The sequence below is a fragment of the Elephas maximus genome, chromosome 12, assembly GCF_024166365.1.
Source record: "Elephas maximus indicus isolate mEleMax1 chromosome 12, mEleMax1 primary haplotype, whole genome shotgun sequence".
Lineage (NCBI taxonomy): Eukaryota > Metazoa > Chordata > Mammalia > Proboscidea > Elephantidae > Elephas > Elephas maximus.
In genome coordinates, this window is record NC_064830.1 from 46,809,310 (window position 1) to 46,826,653 (window position 17,344).

At 36.6% G+C, this 17,344-nt stretch overlaps 1 protein-coding gene across 2 annotated transcripts in view; it reads left to right on the forward strand.

Annotated features, from left to right (window-relative positions):
• The window catches only part of BABAM2 (BRISC and BRCA1 A complex member 2), a 685,697-nt gene that overhangs the window by 273,986 nt on the left and 394,367 nt on the right, over positions 1-17,344 (forward strand). Inside the window, exon 5 of one of the 2 annotated variants that reach the window (XM_049904724.1) lies at positions 484-678. The exons of the other annotated variant lie outside the window; for it this stretch is intronic. Within the exon in view, the coding sequence (XP_049760681.1) occupies positions 484-678 (195 nt within the window). The remainder of the gene's footprint in view (positions 1-483; positions 679-17,344) is intronic. 2 annotated transcript variants of the gene reach the window in all.

Genomic DNA, 17,344 nt, shown 5'->3' on the forward strand with positions numbered 1-17,344 from the left:
ATTCCTATCTTTTTCAGGCTGCACCATTGCCAATGTGCTTTCATTTCTGTGGTGCTCTAGTATTTCCAAAGCATTTATTTATATCTAGTATTACAGTTGCAGATGGTCTGTGGGTCTGAGTTGAATGACTTTAGCATATAATGCGGAATTTATAAAAGAATAAGAAACAAATTAGGATTCCAGGCTGAATTTATAGTCTAAGATATTTAAGTTTCTTGTTTTATTACTACCCTGCTTTACCCTTGCTGTTTCTGCCTACTCATGATGGAATTCCTCCTTGGCTTTCTGTGAAGACTTTTAGAAGGCAGCAGAAATTATCAAGATCAAAAGACTCTTCTAACTCCAACTCTAGTTATAGTTAACTAGTAGTCTGTTCTGCTTAGATTTTTTATCACATCTTTCCTCTATATTGATGTGTGAATGTGATATTCGATTTGCATGAAAATTCATTTTTGACTGGTCTTTTATTTATGGCTTCTACAGAATCTTGCCTCCTGGAATCCTTCCAATCCTGAATGTCTCTTACTTGTGGTGAAGGAACTCGTGCAACAATATCACCAATTTCAATGCAGCCGCCTCCGCGAGAGCTCCCGTCTCATGTTTGAATACCAGACATTACTGGAAGAGCCACAGTATGGAGAGAACATGGAAATTTATGCTGGGAAAAAAAACAACTGGGTGAGGTTTTCTTCAGAATGGGAAAAAATTACTTCATCTTTAATAAATAAAATAATTCAGATGACCATTTATAGTAAACCCTATCCATTTCCTTAGATAAGCATGGCTTAGGTAGCCTTTACACTTTACCATAATTTTGAGTTTGAAGGGACCTTAATGTTTATCGGAAACTCTGGTGGCATAGTTAGTTGTAAAGAGCTACAGCTGCTAACCAAAAGGTTGGCAGTTTGAATCCACCAGGAGCTCCTTGGAAACTTTATAGGGCAGTTCTTCTCTGTCCTGTTGGCTCGCTATGAGTCAGGATTGACTTGACAGCAGTGGGGTTTTTTGGTTAATGTTTATCTGGTTCATTGTGTTTCTCAAAGGTTACCTGGAAAGTTTTTAAAATTCAAAGTCTCACATTCCCAGCCCCAGATACTCAGAAGTCTGAGGCAGAGCCTGTGAACCTGCATGTGTAACAAGCTCTCATGGAGCCTCTGATGCAGGTGGCCCACGGGAGACATGAGTTCTCTCTTCCTTTCAATGTGGAATTTGTCCTGTATCCCAGTCAGATAAGGGAGGTCAGTAACTCTGGAGGCAGTTAGCTTATATGAGCCTTTCATAATTTCTTTACATTGTGTAGTCCTTTCAAAATGTAAGTCAAATCGTATCACTTCTCTGCCCAGACCTTCATATGCCTCTCTTTTTATCTCATGGTAAAAAACAAAGTTCTTTCAATGATGTAAAATGCCCTATGTGATTCCTATCACCACCATCCTCCATCATTATCTGCTCACTTCCTCTCCTACCTTCATCACTCTTATTCAGCTCTAGCCACTCCGGCAACCTTGTTCTGCAGGCATACCAGGTGTGCCCTGGCCATAGGGTCTTTGCCGTGTTTCCCCCAGATTTCTGCATGGCTAACACCCTTCCTCCATGCAAGTTTTCCTCGTATGTCATCCTCTCATAGGTGCTTATGTTAACACCAACTCTCTTTTTTAACAATCTTTTTGCAGTATAATTCACATGCCATAAATGCACCTGTTTTAAGTGTACAATTCAATAGTTTTTAGTAAATTTAGTAAGTTGTGCAGCTACCACCACTGTCCACTTTAGAACAGTTCCATCACCCCAGTAAGATCCCTCATTGCCTCTTTACAGTTAATACCTGTTCCCACCTCCAGCCCTAGGCAACCACTAATCTACTTTCTGTGTCTATAGATTTGCCTTTTCTGGATGTTTCTTATAGATGGAATCATATAATATGTGGTCTTTTCTGTCAGTTCCTTGTTTCTTTTTATGGCTGAATGATATTCCATTGTATGGATATATGCCATATGTTGTTTATCTATTCTCCAGTTAATGGACATTTGGTTGTTTCCACTTTCTGGCTATTATGAATGCTGCTATAAATTTATAATATAAATATAATTTTTGTGTAACACCTCTTATTGAAACTGCAATTTGTACTTCCCCCAACCTTTAACCTGCTTTACACATTTTTAGCCCCTTTTAACATGCCATATAATTTACTCATAAAATAATTATCTCAGACCTAAGTGACTCTAAACAACAACATTTATTGTCTTACTTTCTGTGGGTCAGGAATCTGTGTATAGCTTGGCTAGATCCTCTGCTTCAGGGTCTTACAGGCTGCAGCCAAGGTGCCTGGCAGGGGTAGAGTCATCTCAAGGCTTGGCTAAGAAGGATCCACTTCTAAGCTGACTCACGTGGGTGTTGGCAGGCTTAGTTCCTTGTGTGCTGTTGGAATGAGGGCCTCAGCTCAGTGCTGGCTGTTGGCCACAGAGACTGCCCTCAGTTTCTTGCCATGTATACCTCTCCACTGGGCCACTCACAAGATGGTAGCTGACTTCATCAAGGTGAGCAAGTGGGAGAGAGTAAAAGAGAGTATGTAAGCAAGAGTATGTAAGCAAGATGGGAGCCACAGTCTTTTATAACCTAATCTTGGAAGTGACATCATATTACTTTTGCTGTATTCTATTTGTTAGGCCCAGCCCACACATAAGAAGAGTAATTACGTAAAGGATTACATAAGTGTCAATACCAGGGATCACATGGAGCCACTTAGAAACAACCTGTTACATTTATTTGTTGTGTTTATTGTTTGTCTGTCTCTCCCCACTGGAATGCAAAGTTCCATGAGGACAGGGACCTTTGTTTTATTCTCTTTTATATCCCAAACACCTAAAATACTGCTTGTCAGATCATTGATATTCCGTAAACACTTGTGGAAAGAATCAATTAATAAACTCTAGTCTAGTTAAGCATAGCATAAGTTTTAGGTCTCCTTTAGTCTTACTTTTTTTAGGCTAAATATGCCCCTCCCCTTTTTATATCTCACTTTTTCTTGAGGACATGGCTTCTAAGGTCTTATACATGATTAATCCCTTTGAATCAGTAGGACTAAAATTTATTCATGTTATAAATCATCTTTTTATTTAGTTCAAAATTTCAACTTATTGATTATTTTTGAGACTAAAATCTGTTCATGTGGATAGTAGGGAAAACTTCGTTGAACTCGGTTTATGCCCTGTCTTTGGCATTTCTCTTATCAGTCAACTTAGTTGTCCTTTCAGAAAAGGGTATGAAGTTAATTTTGTGTGGACTGCTGGAGAACCTGTATTGTATGGACCACTGGTCCCTGTGTTGCCTTTAGTGCTCATAGACTCATTTGAAAACAGGACTCACTGTCAAACTAATTGCTTTAGTTTTCAGGATTTACCTCCCTACTCTCTGTCCTGATTTTAATCTTAAGGCTGAATTTAAATATATCTGATTTTATAGTAGCTTTTCTGATCTAAGAGTGATCAAAATTATGTTCATTGACTCAGCTAATACTGAGTTTATCTAGGTGAAATGGTTTAAATTCATTTAAAGCAGTTAGACAGTTTGTATTTATAGCATTAAAAAAAACTTTCTATTTAATTTTTTTTAACTTACAAAACCTACTACTGCAATACTTACCCCAGTATATTTTATTTGATATTGAGTAATTTGTAAGCATTAGGACAATTGTATGGATTCAGAGAAAGTAAATAAAGTGAGAATCCTATAACAAGACAGGGAGGACAACTAGATGTGAAGCTAGCAGCAGACCAGGCCTGGGGAGAGCCTAGTGGAAGTGGGAGCTGAGACTATGGAAGTAAAAAATGAGCACATGAGTTAGAATCAAGGAGTAGGTGAAGAAACTGGATATAAAGATAAGCCTTGAGGTATCAAACAAATTAGAACTTGGCATGAAGGCTCAGGAGTAAGTTAAAAGACTGTCTGTTGATAGAATCCAAATTCAGACCAAGAACCTGGACAGTAAATACAGGACCCTAGCAGCAAGAGATGGAGCAGCAAGAGAGGAGCTTAGTTTTAGCCAACATTTTTAAAATCAAGGATTATATTAGTTTCCTATCATTGCTGTAACAAATTACCACAAGCTTGGTGTTTAAAACAACACCAATATTATCTTAAACTTCTGGAATCCGAAGTCCAAAATGGATCTCACTTATCTAAAATCCAGGTGTCTGCAAGGCGGCATTCCTTCTGGAGGCTCTAGGTGAGAATCTTTCCTTGCCTTTTCCGGTTTCTAGAGGCAGCCCACATTCCTTGATTTGTAGCCCTTTCCTCCAGCTTCAAAGCCAACAAGGTCAGTCCCAGTCTCTCTCATGCTGCCATCTCTCTGGTTCACTCTTTTGTCTCCCTCTTCTACTCTTAAGGATCCCTATGATTATATTGGGCCCATCCAGATAATCCAGGATAATCTCTTTTTTTTAAGGTCAGTGGATTAGCAACCTTAATTTCACCTGCAACCTTAATTCCACCTTACCATGTAACCCAACACATTCATAGGTTCCAGGGATTAGGACATGGGCATCTTTATAAAGGCCATTATTCTGCCTGCCACAGGGACTTCCTGCCTCCTTCCCCTGCTGTCGGTTAGAACTATTTTTGGAGTGTGGGTGGAGAACTGCTGGTTAAGCATACAGATGGACCTAGTTGAAGGATGAGGAGGGTAACTGGGACAAGAAAAGAAAAGGTGGGTAAAGCATAAGAAAATCTGATAAGATGGGAGGTGAGCTTCTTGACACTCTCTAGGTAAAGGGGAGAGATTTTAAAAAGCAGGCATAAGAAATGTCAAGTAGGAAAAAAAAAAGGAAATGTCAAGTAGGACATTTCAGTGATTTCTGCAGGGCACTTTTCTCCCTCTGTGGCATCAAAGTACGTTAGTGGGAGAACACGTGGTCCTTATCTAGAAGGTGCAATATGTTTGAGATATGAGCCACTCATCTCTACTGTTTCTAGATTAGCCCTTTATTATCTCTTTCTCTTAGAGCAGGGGTGGGCAAACTATGGGTTTGGCCTGCTGCCTGCTTTTAAATAAAGTTTTACTGGAACACAGCCATTCCCATTTGTTTACGTATTGTCTCTGGCTGCTTTTGTGCTACAGTGGTAGAACTGAGTAGTCGAGGCAGAGATCATGAGGCCTTCAAAGCCTAAAATACTTTATCTGGCTCTTTACAGAAAAAGTTTGCTGACCTCTAGTTTAGAGGCTCCGAACTCATTTCATTATCATTAAGCTTGTTGCCTTTGATCTCTACGTTATGTAGCGTGTGTTAATCTTCCCAAATACAACTTTTAAGAAAGTAGTCTGGAATAATGGAAAGACCACTAAGGTCCTGCCACTAACAAGCTGTGGTATAGTAGCTAAGTCTTTTGATTTCTTGGAATCTCTGCTTTCTTATCTAGAATTGGCCTAGGCAGAAAATCTCTAAGCCTTTTTCAACTGTAAAGTTCTGTGGCTGTGTTATTTCACTATGCACTGCCATTTCCCAGCTGTGTACCTTTGGGCAGGTGACTTAATCTTTCTTTACCTTGATTTCCTCATGGGTACAATGGGAATGATAATGATACCACAGAAGGTTATTGTGAGGATTAAATGTTATCCTTCAGAGGGCTTAGAAGGGTGCCTGGCATATAGTAAACACTCAGTGAGTGTCAGCAGTGCTCTTGCTGCTGCTTCCGGGCTGCTCTACTGTAGTATGCTTAAAAACTTCTGCAGATTTTCTAAGTCCTTCTCTGGTGTCAGAAGCCAGCATGCATATATTGACTCTATATTTTATGTATCACCTTTTTTGCAGTTCTCAAATCCTATTTCTCTAGGTCATCATTATATTTCCTTGGTCCCCTTCACATGTTGCTTGCTGATCTCTGTACATCACTTCCATCACCAGCATTCCTCAGCTTCTTTGATAAGATTCAGTCCTCCCCACTGGGCTTTGCTCATTCGCATTCCCATTTTTCAAGTGAGCTCAAATCTTCTCTAGTGCTTGAGGAGAATGCTGTTATCTTAATATATTTCCATCTTCCCTACCAAGAAAAAGAAAAAAATTTTTTTTTTCTTAAGTCCAAATCTTCTCCAGTGCTTGAGGAGAATGCTGTTATCTTAATATATTTCCATCTTTTCTACTAAGAAGGATGGACTGAAAACCAAAAATAAACAAATAAATAAAAATAAAGAGGAAAAAGACAAACATTTGCCTGTGTAAGTTTGGTAAAGTATTGTAAGAGAGGTCCTCTCATTTTAAATGAGTTTAAGTCTCTAGGTTCATGCAAATTACACATTAGGGTATTGAAGACATCTGTACATGTGCCATCAGAGACATTATCTTTGAGAAATTATAGGGAGCAGAAAGAATCTAGAAGACTGTAGAAAATAAAAACATTCTGGAGATTTTAAAAAGAAATTACACTCAGGCCTTTAAGCAGATGATTTATAAACTTTTAAATAAGATTGAAATAGTCAAGGGAGCAACAGTTGGGTAACCAAGAAACAATCATGGCAAACTTATCTAACCCTTTGAAGGAAGGTGAAAATATAGGCTGAGATTATATCATTTTTGTGGAGCATTTGGTCATTCCCTCTTAGCGTTCCATTGACTGTGTGCTCTTTTCTTAGGCATTTGAATCTGCAGAACAATCACACCCAAAAAATTAGATATAATTTTTGTCAGCTATCAGTCAGGTCTCTTGTGGAACGTCACAGGGATTTTCCCTTGACCCTATCCTGTTCTCTGTTTTACCAGGGACTTGAATGAAGTCTTAAAAGCATGCTGTTTTTCATATGACATAGAGGTTGAAGAGATAACTATTATGAAAAACTACAGAATCAAGATTTAAAATTATTTTCACGGGCTAGACTGCCCAAAACAAAAAAAATTCAATGTAATAAATTTAGCCGGTATGGGACTGATGTACATTTATGGAAAGCATACTACAGTAGAGAGGCCCTGAAGGAGCAGCAAGAGCACTGCCGACACTCACTGAGTGTTTACAATACACCAGGCACCATTCTAAGCCCTCTGAGGGATGATAACATTTAATCTCACAGTAACCTTCTGTGGTATCATTATCATTCCCATTGTACCCATGAGGAAATCAATACTGGATAGATTAAGTCCCAAGTGGAAAATACAGACTGTGTAAGAGTTCAGAAGAGCCAATCACTGAGGAATGGAGTGACTAAAGAAAAACCCACACTAAAGAAAGCCTTTCCAAATGATCTGGAACTGACCTAGGCCCCGAGGGAAGGTAGACAAAGGCAGTATTATAGGTAGAGGAGGCCACTGGGTTATATGGTTGGGGAAGAGTTTAGGTGCATAACTTATGTGGAGAGCAAGAAACATAAGCACGTTGTGTGAGTGGGTTACTGATCAGTAAATCACATCTCTTATGTCTTACTGGCATATTGAAGTGTGAGGACATTTTGGAATAAATTGATGTTTATTAAGACATGAAAATTAATATTCTCTTTAAATAAAACATTATGAGGATCAATATCTTCTTCCTGGCCTGAATGTAAATCCAAGTATTTTGGTTCTTCTGATCTAAGTAGTTTATCTGACAAATGCTTTCTGTAAGGAGCCTAAGACTGCGCATAGTTACTTTGGATTACAAAATTCTGTCTGTATTAGAATGGTAACCACTTGTCTTCACTGTTGCCGTGATTGAATTTTTCTTTCTGTCTCATGTGTTTACATTCTTAACCTTCCATTTCTGTTCTAAAAGTATGAGGCTCTTAAAAACCTGAGATGTCTCTTGCCTTTTACAGTCAGCTGGCTCAAAGAAAATTTTACAGCCTTGTAGATGAAGGAAGGAAAGGACTCTGACCTCCTGTCAGCCTCCTGACAAAGCCTGCTGATTTGAAATATAGTGCCCCACCTCCCCACCCCCACAAACACTCTTTTCTCCGTCAGACTTCCATTTAGAGTGTTTCCGAAAGTGTACATTTGAAAATAAATGTTAACAAGCAAAAAAAAAACCATGCTAATATTTAATTCTTTGCCTTTGTCTTTGTTGAAGTCATTTCTCTTGTTGCTTTGCCTATCTCTTTTAATGAGAGGATATGAGTTTCAAGCATTGTATTCCTTACTGTCATGGTTTTATAATATTTAGTAAACATTAATTTTTTTTAAGCCAGGAGAAAACAGATGATAAAAGCTTATTATGTTCAGAATGAACAACACTTATTGTAAGCCTCCATGATCAGAGTGTTTTTAAAGGTATATTTATTTTTTAGTTTTTAAAAACTTATAATTTTGAAATAATTATTGATTCACAGGAGGTCCTGTGTACACTTCACCCAATTTTCCCCATGGTTACATTTTGTATAACTATAGTACAATATGGAAGTCAATATATGTGTATAGCTTTATACTGTCTTATCACATGCGAGGATTCCTGTAACGACCATTGTAATCAAGATATAGAACTATTCACTAACCTCAGAGCTCTTCCTGCTATCCCTTTGAGCATAGTTAATTTTAAGATCGGAATTTTAAAAATGATTCATTCTAACAATGTAAACACCAGATATCAAAATAATGTATACTATTTTGATACAATGTATCAATATTAAGACACATCTGTAAGTTTTCTCAGTGGTTAAAGCCTAAGAGTTTTTAGTATCTGTAGGTCACTGCCTTGTCAGCATTTTCTGCGTGGGCATGTTGTATTTGAAGAACCAGTGTATGTTAATTGTAACAAAGCATAGAAGGCAAATTTTTCTTTTATTTTTGTTTTACTTCCCAGAACTCAAAGTTAGTTTATTATACCCAAATATAAGTGTTGAGATTTCTAAAACACATATTTTGCCAGTGGGTGGTTTCTGAAATTAAAAATTTTTTTTATTGTGATAAATCTGTATGTAACAAAACATTTACCATTTCCACATTTTTTTACATGTGCAATTCAGTGACAAAAAACAGTTTTTTAAGCAACTTTTCTTTTCCTTTTGTGGATTTTTTTCCTTAATAGTGGTATGTGTTTATATAATGGAAAAATGTGAAACAATTATCTTTTTGTTGTATTTGACCCCCAATCCCAGTAAGATTTAAAAAACTCTGTGGCTTATAACTGGCAACGTCTAAAAATTATGCAGAAAAGAAAGGAGCCACTTCATGAGAGCTCCTCATTTGAGTTAGTGTCTATGCTCCTTTTATCTCATCTCCTTAGGATATTAAAAGTGAAGGGAAAGTATATGAGCAGTTTTAGTTAAGAGTGTGAACTCCTGTAGGGCAGAGGCCATATGGAGATGTGTTGGAGAGAGGGTGATCTGGGAGGCAGGAGCTTGTATTTCTAATTATGTCATTCTAATCTTGACACAAAGGTTAAATTAGATCCTGTTTATGGGAAGCAAACATAGAGTTAAGCAAACACAGAGTTATGTAATACACAGTGGTATTATTATTAGCCAACTTTTGCATATTCTGGAAGTAAATTATTATAGTAGGTGCTCAATAAATGCTTGTTCAATAATTATGCCTGCATCAGCTCTGAAAATGCTGTTAATCATAAAGTTAATTTTAAGATAGACAAGTAGTTGATACCTCCAAGATGCAGATAAATTATGGAAAGCAGGGTAACAATGAAAGGTACTTTTTTAAGACAGAGGATGTTGCTTATATTTTCAGGAGCAGTTTTGATGGAGTTCAGAGTATGGAAGAAATGACTTCAGGGTATCAGGAAAGAAGGAGAAGAAGGGAAAGTAAAGACAGTAGGTTTAGATAGTATTTAGAGAAAGAAGAAAAAAGCCGTACTAATTGGAAGAGGCAATGAGGTCCCATAATTATTCCTACCAATATGGTAACATTTATCAGTCTACGTGTCAGGAGTCTTCCAATTTCATGGTATTTGGTATGTCACATAAGTCTTCAGGTATTTATGGCAGAGAGTATCTAACTTATTATGGGGATTATTGTTTTTTTTTGTAGTTGTACCTTAGATGAAGGTTTACAGAGCAAACTAGTTTCTCATTGAACTGTTAATACACTTATTGTTTTGTGACACTGGTTGCCAACCCCACAACATGTCAACGCTCTCACCTTTTCAACCTTACATTCTGTATTACTGACTTTCCTGTCCCTCCTGCCTTCTCATCCTTGTTGTGGAGATTATTTTTAATGGAAAATATCTAGAACTGTACTGTCTAGTACAGGGGTCTCTAGCCATATATGACCACTGAACACTTGAACTGTGGCTAGTCTGAATTGAGATGTGTGCACGTGTAAAATACACACTGGTGTTTGAATAATTAGTACAAAAAATGTAGAATATCTCAATTTTTATGTTGCTCACATGAAAATGGTAATATTTTGGGTATATTATTAAAACGGACTTTGCCTGTGATTTTTTTAAAAATGTTTTTTTAATGTTGCTGCTAGAAAATGAAAAATTTTACATATGTGGCTCATATTTGTGCTTTGTTTATCTTTCTCTTGGACAACACTGGTCTAGAATGGTGAGAAAGGAGGGTGAGAGTGATAAAAGAGGGATCAAAATCTCTGGAGGGCCTGGAAGTGGATGGCCTTTTTACTACTGGCCACAAGGACGTAGTGGGTGTTCTGGTGATGCCAGTCTGTCAGTCCGCAGGGGTGCATGCAACTCCTCTCATAACGCCTCTACTGTTGGAAGCTGGGGGTTATGCCCTGATGGCAAATGACTTACAGCCAGCAATGAACTATGGTTGCTCCTTTGAAAAGGGTATATATAGTGTGGTAGCCAAATGTGGGAAACTCTGGTGGCGAAGTGGTTAAATGCTATGGCTGCTAACCAGAAAGGTCACCAGTTCAAATCCACCAGGCGCTCTTGGAAGCTGTATGGAACAGTTCTACCCTGTCCTATGAGTCAGAATCGACTCGACAGCAATGAGTTTTTTTTTTAGCCACATGTGTTACAGCACGTTTTAAGGACTTGGTCAGATTTATTTTTATTTCAATCACATGGAGCTATTATTGAATATTATTTCCCACAACAGATTCTCATATTTTTAATTATTTTTGTACTGAAATTTGGTCTATTGGATTTTGACCTGTATGTCTGTGGGAGTACTTAAGATTTTGCTCATTCATCTCTCATTCATAAAAAGTGACTGTGTGTGTGTGTATGACTAAAATTACTTAAGACCTCAAGGTGTTAAAGGTAAAGAGGTAACTTTTTCAATCATACTGCCATTTAAAAGGAACTTTATTATTGTTTTTTTAGATAATAGAGGTGTCAGTAGAAAACTCCTTCAGCAGACTCCATCATGTAGAAAGGACCTTGTTTTATAGAAGCATGTGAAACACACAAAAATCCTTTCCATTTATTTTTTTTTTACGCATTATAGAGCAGCATGTGAAGAAGGACAAACGTTGTATCACCCACTTGTATATGTGAGGCTACTTTTTGTTTGTGAAGTCCTGGGGTGCTTTGCCCTATTTCCCTAGTGACTAATGTAAGGAGCACGATTTGTACAATATTCTTGGCATGAAAGAAGTCTACACGTGTCTTCAAAGGACCAACTGACTAAGGTTTTTAAAATCATCTCTCCATGTAAAAAAAAAAAAAAAAAGTTGCCATCGAGTCAATTCTGACTCATAGCAACCCCATAGGCCAGAGCAGAACTGCCCCATAGAGTTTCCAAGGAGCAGCTGGTGGATTCCAACTGCCAGGCTTTTGGTTAGCAGCTGTAGCACTTAACCACTATGCTACCAGGGCTCCAAATAATAAAAGGAAAAAGATGAAGAATCCTATATTTGAAGTGTTTTGCAACAGCGTTTTTTTTTTTTTTGTAATAGTTTTCAGGAAACATACAAATGACTCAGTCTATTCCAAAAACAAAAAACAAGTGATTCTTAGTTTTTCAACTATTTTCAATGATGCTATGGTACCACTAACTTATTGACTGCAACCCCCAAAAACCCAGTGCCCTTATTGACTGCAAAGATATATGGAAATAGTGTTGATTAGATCAAGAAGGCATGTAAGCTGAACAGAGTTCTTCCTTGAGAAATTGGAGTGGTACTGGGAATAAAATTGGTCTCTCTTTGAGTAACTGGTTTATAACATGTAAATCTGGGAACTTTGGGGGCCTTTTTTTCCTCATCTCATCTAGTCAAAAGAAGCAGAAACTGATACACAGAGAAAAAGTAGGCTGCAGGTCAGAGAGGAACAGATATTAAGAGACAAAGAGAAAATTCTGAGGGTTTTGGATTCCTTGGAGCTGAGGCCAGGCGCCATTTTTATCTTTAGGTTCCCTGAGATGCTTCACATCCTTTTAATAAATTATCTTTTATTTGCTCTAGTTAGTTTGGGATTCTGTCACTTGAACCTATGAGTCCTGACTAAATTACTTCCAGAGCATCCTTTGAATTTCCCTGTCAAGGCATTTATCACATTGTAGTGTTTTTTTTTTACCTGTCTCCTCAAAAAGACTTTAAGCTCCTTCAAGATAGGAACTGTGTTTTGTTTCTAAAGATTTGCATTACCTAGCTTAGTAGTTGCACAGTAGGTGCTCAGTAAATGTTGAATGAATGAGTGAATAAATGTTGAGCATGTCATTATACATGCTTTTAATTTTAAATTTCTCTTATTTAATTTTTGGTTGGTTACTATATTGATATTGTTCAAAAATCAAAATACATACAAAGGTATATAGTGAAAAGGCTCCTTCCTATCATTTTCCTGTATCTGCCCAAATCATACCAGTTCTCTTTTTCTCTTCCACTTTAGATAAACACCACCGTTAGTTTTTTTGTATAATTTTTCAGAATTTATTTATGTACATATAAACAAATACAAATTTGTTTTTTATTCTCTGCCTTTTTATGCAAATGGTAACATGTATATATACAGATATACACACACACTGTTTTGTCCCTTGCTTTTAAGTTAATATAGCTCAGAGATTTTTTTTCCATGTAAGTACATTCGGAACTCTCTCATTGTTCTTTACAATTGCATATTATTGCATTGTATAATTGAACTGTATTTAATCTCAATTGTTGGACATTAAGGTTGCTATTACAAACAACACTATAACAAATAATCTTGTACATATGTCATTTTTCATGTGTTCAAGTATATCTAAAATAAATTACTAGAAGTGGAATTGCTGAATGAAAGGTTATGTGTTTATAATTTTATTACCAAAATAACTTTTAGAAAGCTTATACCAGTTTATTAACCCAGCAGCAGTATATAAAAGTGGCTGTTTCTCTGTAGTCTTATCAACAGTGTATTAAGATATTTGTAGGTTTCTGTCAAGTTCCACCTCTCATAATGGTCATGTAGCTCCTGTTGGATTAACTCTTCCACAAATAACAACTGTAAACTCTGGACAAAATATAAAGCCAAATGCCTGAAGACACTGGAAAGTGATCAAAAGGAGGCAGATACTGGTTGGGGGTTGATACTTGAAAGAAGGAATGCACTGGCCTTTAACCTAAGGTAGATCTCGGTTGACATGCTGAATGGCTAAAATCCAGACAGAAAACTCATAGTCTTACTGGTTTGAAGAACTAGATAACAGAGTTCAAGATAACCACAGCATCAGGAAAATAAGAAGGGATATCCCAGAAAGAAGCAAGCCACTGAGAGAAAGCCTCAAATTCTGTATATCTACTATACCCAAAACTGCGATTGACTCCTGAGCCTGCATGTATGTGGTAGACATCAAGTAGACCAGCTAAGGATAAAATAACAAAATTGAGATTTTAAATTTTGGAGTTTGAGTTCAACCAAGCCAACTGCCTACTAAAATTTAAAAAAATCAGTAGTCTTTGAGGAACATAACAAAATTAATTCACAATGTCCAGAATATAATCCAAAATTATCAAACATGTGAATAAGCAGGAAAATGTGGCTCATACTCAAGAGAAAAGACAGTCAGTGGAGATGACACCCAAAAGACCCAGATATTGGAATTAAAAATCAACAATTTTAAAGCATCTGTTACAATTAGACTCAAGGACATAAAGGAAAATAGGCTAAGAATGAATAAAAGGATAGAAAATCTCAGAAGCTATAAAAAGTCTCAAATGGAAATTTTAGAACTGGAAAGTATAATATATGAATTTAAAAATTCACCATATGGACTTAGCACCTGACTGGAGATGATTTAAAAAAAAAAAAAAAAAAACAGTATACTTGAAGATATGTCAATATAAGTTATCAAATCTCAAGGGCAAAGGAAGGGGAGATTAATAACGACAAAATAAACAAAAATAGAACTCTGTTTTGGGACTCTGTTATGGACAATATCAAAATGTCTATTATATATGAAAGTTGAATCCTAAAAGGAGAGAAGAGAGAGAGCAGAAAAGTACTTGATGAAATAAAACCCAAATATTCCTAAGTATATTTGTTGTTGTTGTTAGGTGCAGTCGAGTTGGTTCCGACTCATAATGACCCTATAGACATGTATAGACATATAGACATAAATTTACAAATTCAAGAAGTTCAGCAAACCCCAACCAGTGTAAATGCAAGGAAAAAACAAACTTGGCACATCATAGTCAAAATACTGAAAACCAAACATGAAGAAAACTCTTAAGTGGCCAGAGGAAAATGACAGTTTTTATACATGTGAATAATTATTTGAGTTACCACTGACATCTCACCAAAACAGTGGAGGCCAGAAGACAATGCAAAAAACCAGACCCACTGCCGTCGAGTTAATTCTGACTCATAGTGGCCCTAAAGGACAGAGTGGAGCTGCCCCATAGAGTTTCCAAGGAGCACCTGGTGGACTTGAACTGCCAGCCTTTTGGTTAGCAGCCGTAGCACTTAACCACTACACCACCAGGGTGGACAAGACAATGCAAGGATATCTTTAAAGTGCTAATAGATTTCTGCCAAGCTGTTTGGTGGGAAATGGTATTTCAGTGTAGTTTTAATTTGCATTTCTTTTATTATGAATATGAATGAGATTGAGCATCATTTCAGAGCATTTGTATTGTGTATATATCTTTTACCTGTTTTTCTGTTGGATTTTTCATCAGGAACATTAGCTCTTGGTGATAGAGTTGCAAGCACATTTTCCTCAGTTTGTCATTTGCCCTTTGACTTTGCTGATGGTGTTTTTTTTTTTTCCATTAGAAGATTTTTATATTTAAGTAAAAACAAAGCAAAAATAAAAAACCAAACCTGTTGCCATCGAGTCCGTTCAGACTCACAGTGACCCTGTAGGACAAAGTAGAACTGCCTTAGGGTTTCCAAGGAGTGGCTGGTGGATTCAAACTGCCGACGTTTTGGTTAGCAGCCGAGCTCTTAACCACTGTACCACCAGGGCTCCAAAGTTAATCAGTATTTTCCTTTATAGCTTTTGAATTTGGAGTCATTAGAAAGGCATTCCTTCCTGCAAGTTTATAAAGGCAATTGTCAACATTTTCTTCTTTATGGATTCAATTTTTACATTGAAATCCTTTATTTACTTGAACTTCATCTTGAAATATGGATATAACTTTTTTTTTCTAGATGGATACCCAATTGTCCCAACACCATTAATCATCTGCTAAATGCGTTTGAGACTATTTCTGAACTTTGTTTCTGTTCTTTTAGTCTGTTGATTTAACACTAGTACTACACTACTATAATTTATTATGTATTTATAATATGCTTTACTATCTGGTGTTGCTAGTTCCCTCTCATTGCTTTTCTTCACACTTTTCCTGGTTGTTATTAATTGCTTATTTTTCCTTATGGTCTTCTGACTTGGGTTTTTAAAGATTCCCTCAAAGCAATGAGCCCTAAACCCTACATAGGGCAGGTGTTCATTAAATATGTTCTCAGAGCCGTTTACTCTTTTATACCTTTTATCACAGGTTATAATTTCTGGGAGTGATTATTTTGATTAATGTCTGACTCACCCACTAAACTATAAGTTCCACAAGGGCAGGGGCCATGTCTCTTCTATGTATTATATTTGTACTGCATGCCATAGTACATTTTAGGCTCTTAATACACACTAAGGAATGAATGAATAAATCTTGAGTCTTGTGGTTGAATTCTGATTATTACTCTCTGAATCACTATAGGCAAGTTTCTTGACTGTTTTAGGCCTCAGATTTCTCATTTCTGAAATAGGTATAAATGAATTATACCTACTACACAGGGTTTCTGGGATAATATATCTTAGAATAATATATCTTAGAAAACATTTTATAAAGTATGAGTATTATATAAAAATTCTAGTTAGACTTTCACTTTCCTTTTCACATGTGGTAAATGCTTATGCATTTGCCAAGGAACAATTTCTAGACTTAGTCTATTGGTTGTCAGAGTCCGTTTGAAGAATCATCCTTACCAGATTGTCACCCAGCTAAAGTTATAGTCACTCTTCAGTGTTCTTAGCTTTTAGTTATCTAAGAGATAGGAGCAGCCAATTTCAGATAAAAGGTTGTTTGTTGACAAGATAACAATCTCTATGAAAGGATATAAAATTCCTCTTACAGAGCAGCCTGGGTTTGGAATCTGTTCTGCCCAAGATATCTACCTGTCACTTCCAAAAGAAGAGAACTATTTGTGACACAGCAGCTATTACCAGAAGAAAAACTTAGACCTAATGAATTGCCTAAGCCCAAAGCCTTGTGAGTTTAAGTTACTTGCCAACGTACTATAACTTGAATAGAGGAACGACTCACATTTATTGGTAATGCTGGGGAAATTGCCATTAAGGCAGTGGCCAGAAAGGCTGACATTTTAACAGTCGTAGGTCAGATCATTTCCTACATCTAAACAAGGAAAGATTTGACCAAGGATTGACAAAAAATCAAATTATTCTGTTCACTTGGCTGCATCTAAATGTCTCATTTTCAGCTTACAGGAAAGATTGCTATGGAAGCAATCTTTGACGTTGCAACAGAGTGACTGTAAATTGCTTTGAATAGCTTTTGGAACTTTAAATATAAAATCACAGGAAAAGTCATTGTCTGAGGTAGAATTCAGAAAATATTTTTTGCTTGTGCCTTGTTCTTCATATATTGGTTATAACTTAACTTTTACGTTAAGATATATTTTTAATCATCATTTACTCAGTTCACAGAGGAAGATTAGCTTACAAGTCACAAGGAAAATCAATGGCAGAGCTGAAAAGTGAATTCTTGGGCTTTAGTTTCCAGTGTTTCCAATGCCACTGGTAACAATTGTTAAGTTTTCTTTATTCTTTCTCTGGCAAAATAAAGAATGCAGGGTAAACTTGAAAGTTGGAGATTTAAGTACTTTTTATGGTGTCCGGTGAACTAAATTCCTTTCACATTCTTAACGTTTCTTGTATTATGAATTTAGTTCTGTAAATCAGCCTGTAGTTGATAAACACAAATTTATATTAGTTCTAGGGTCAACATTTTGAGATGGGATA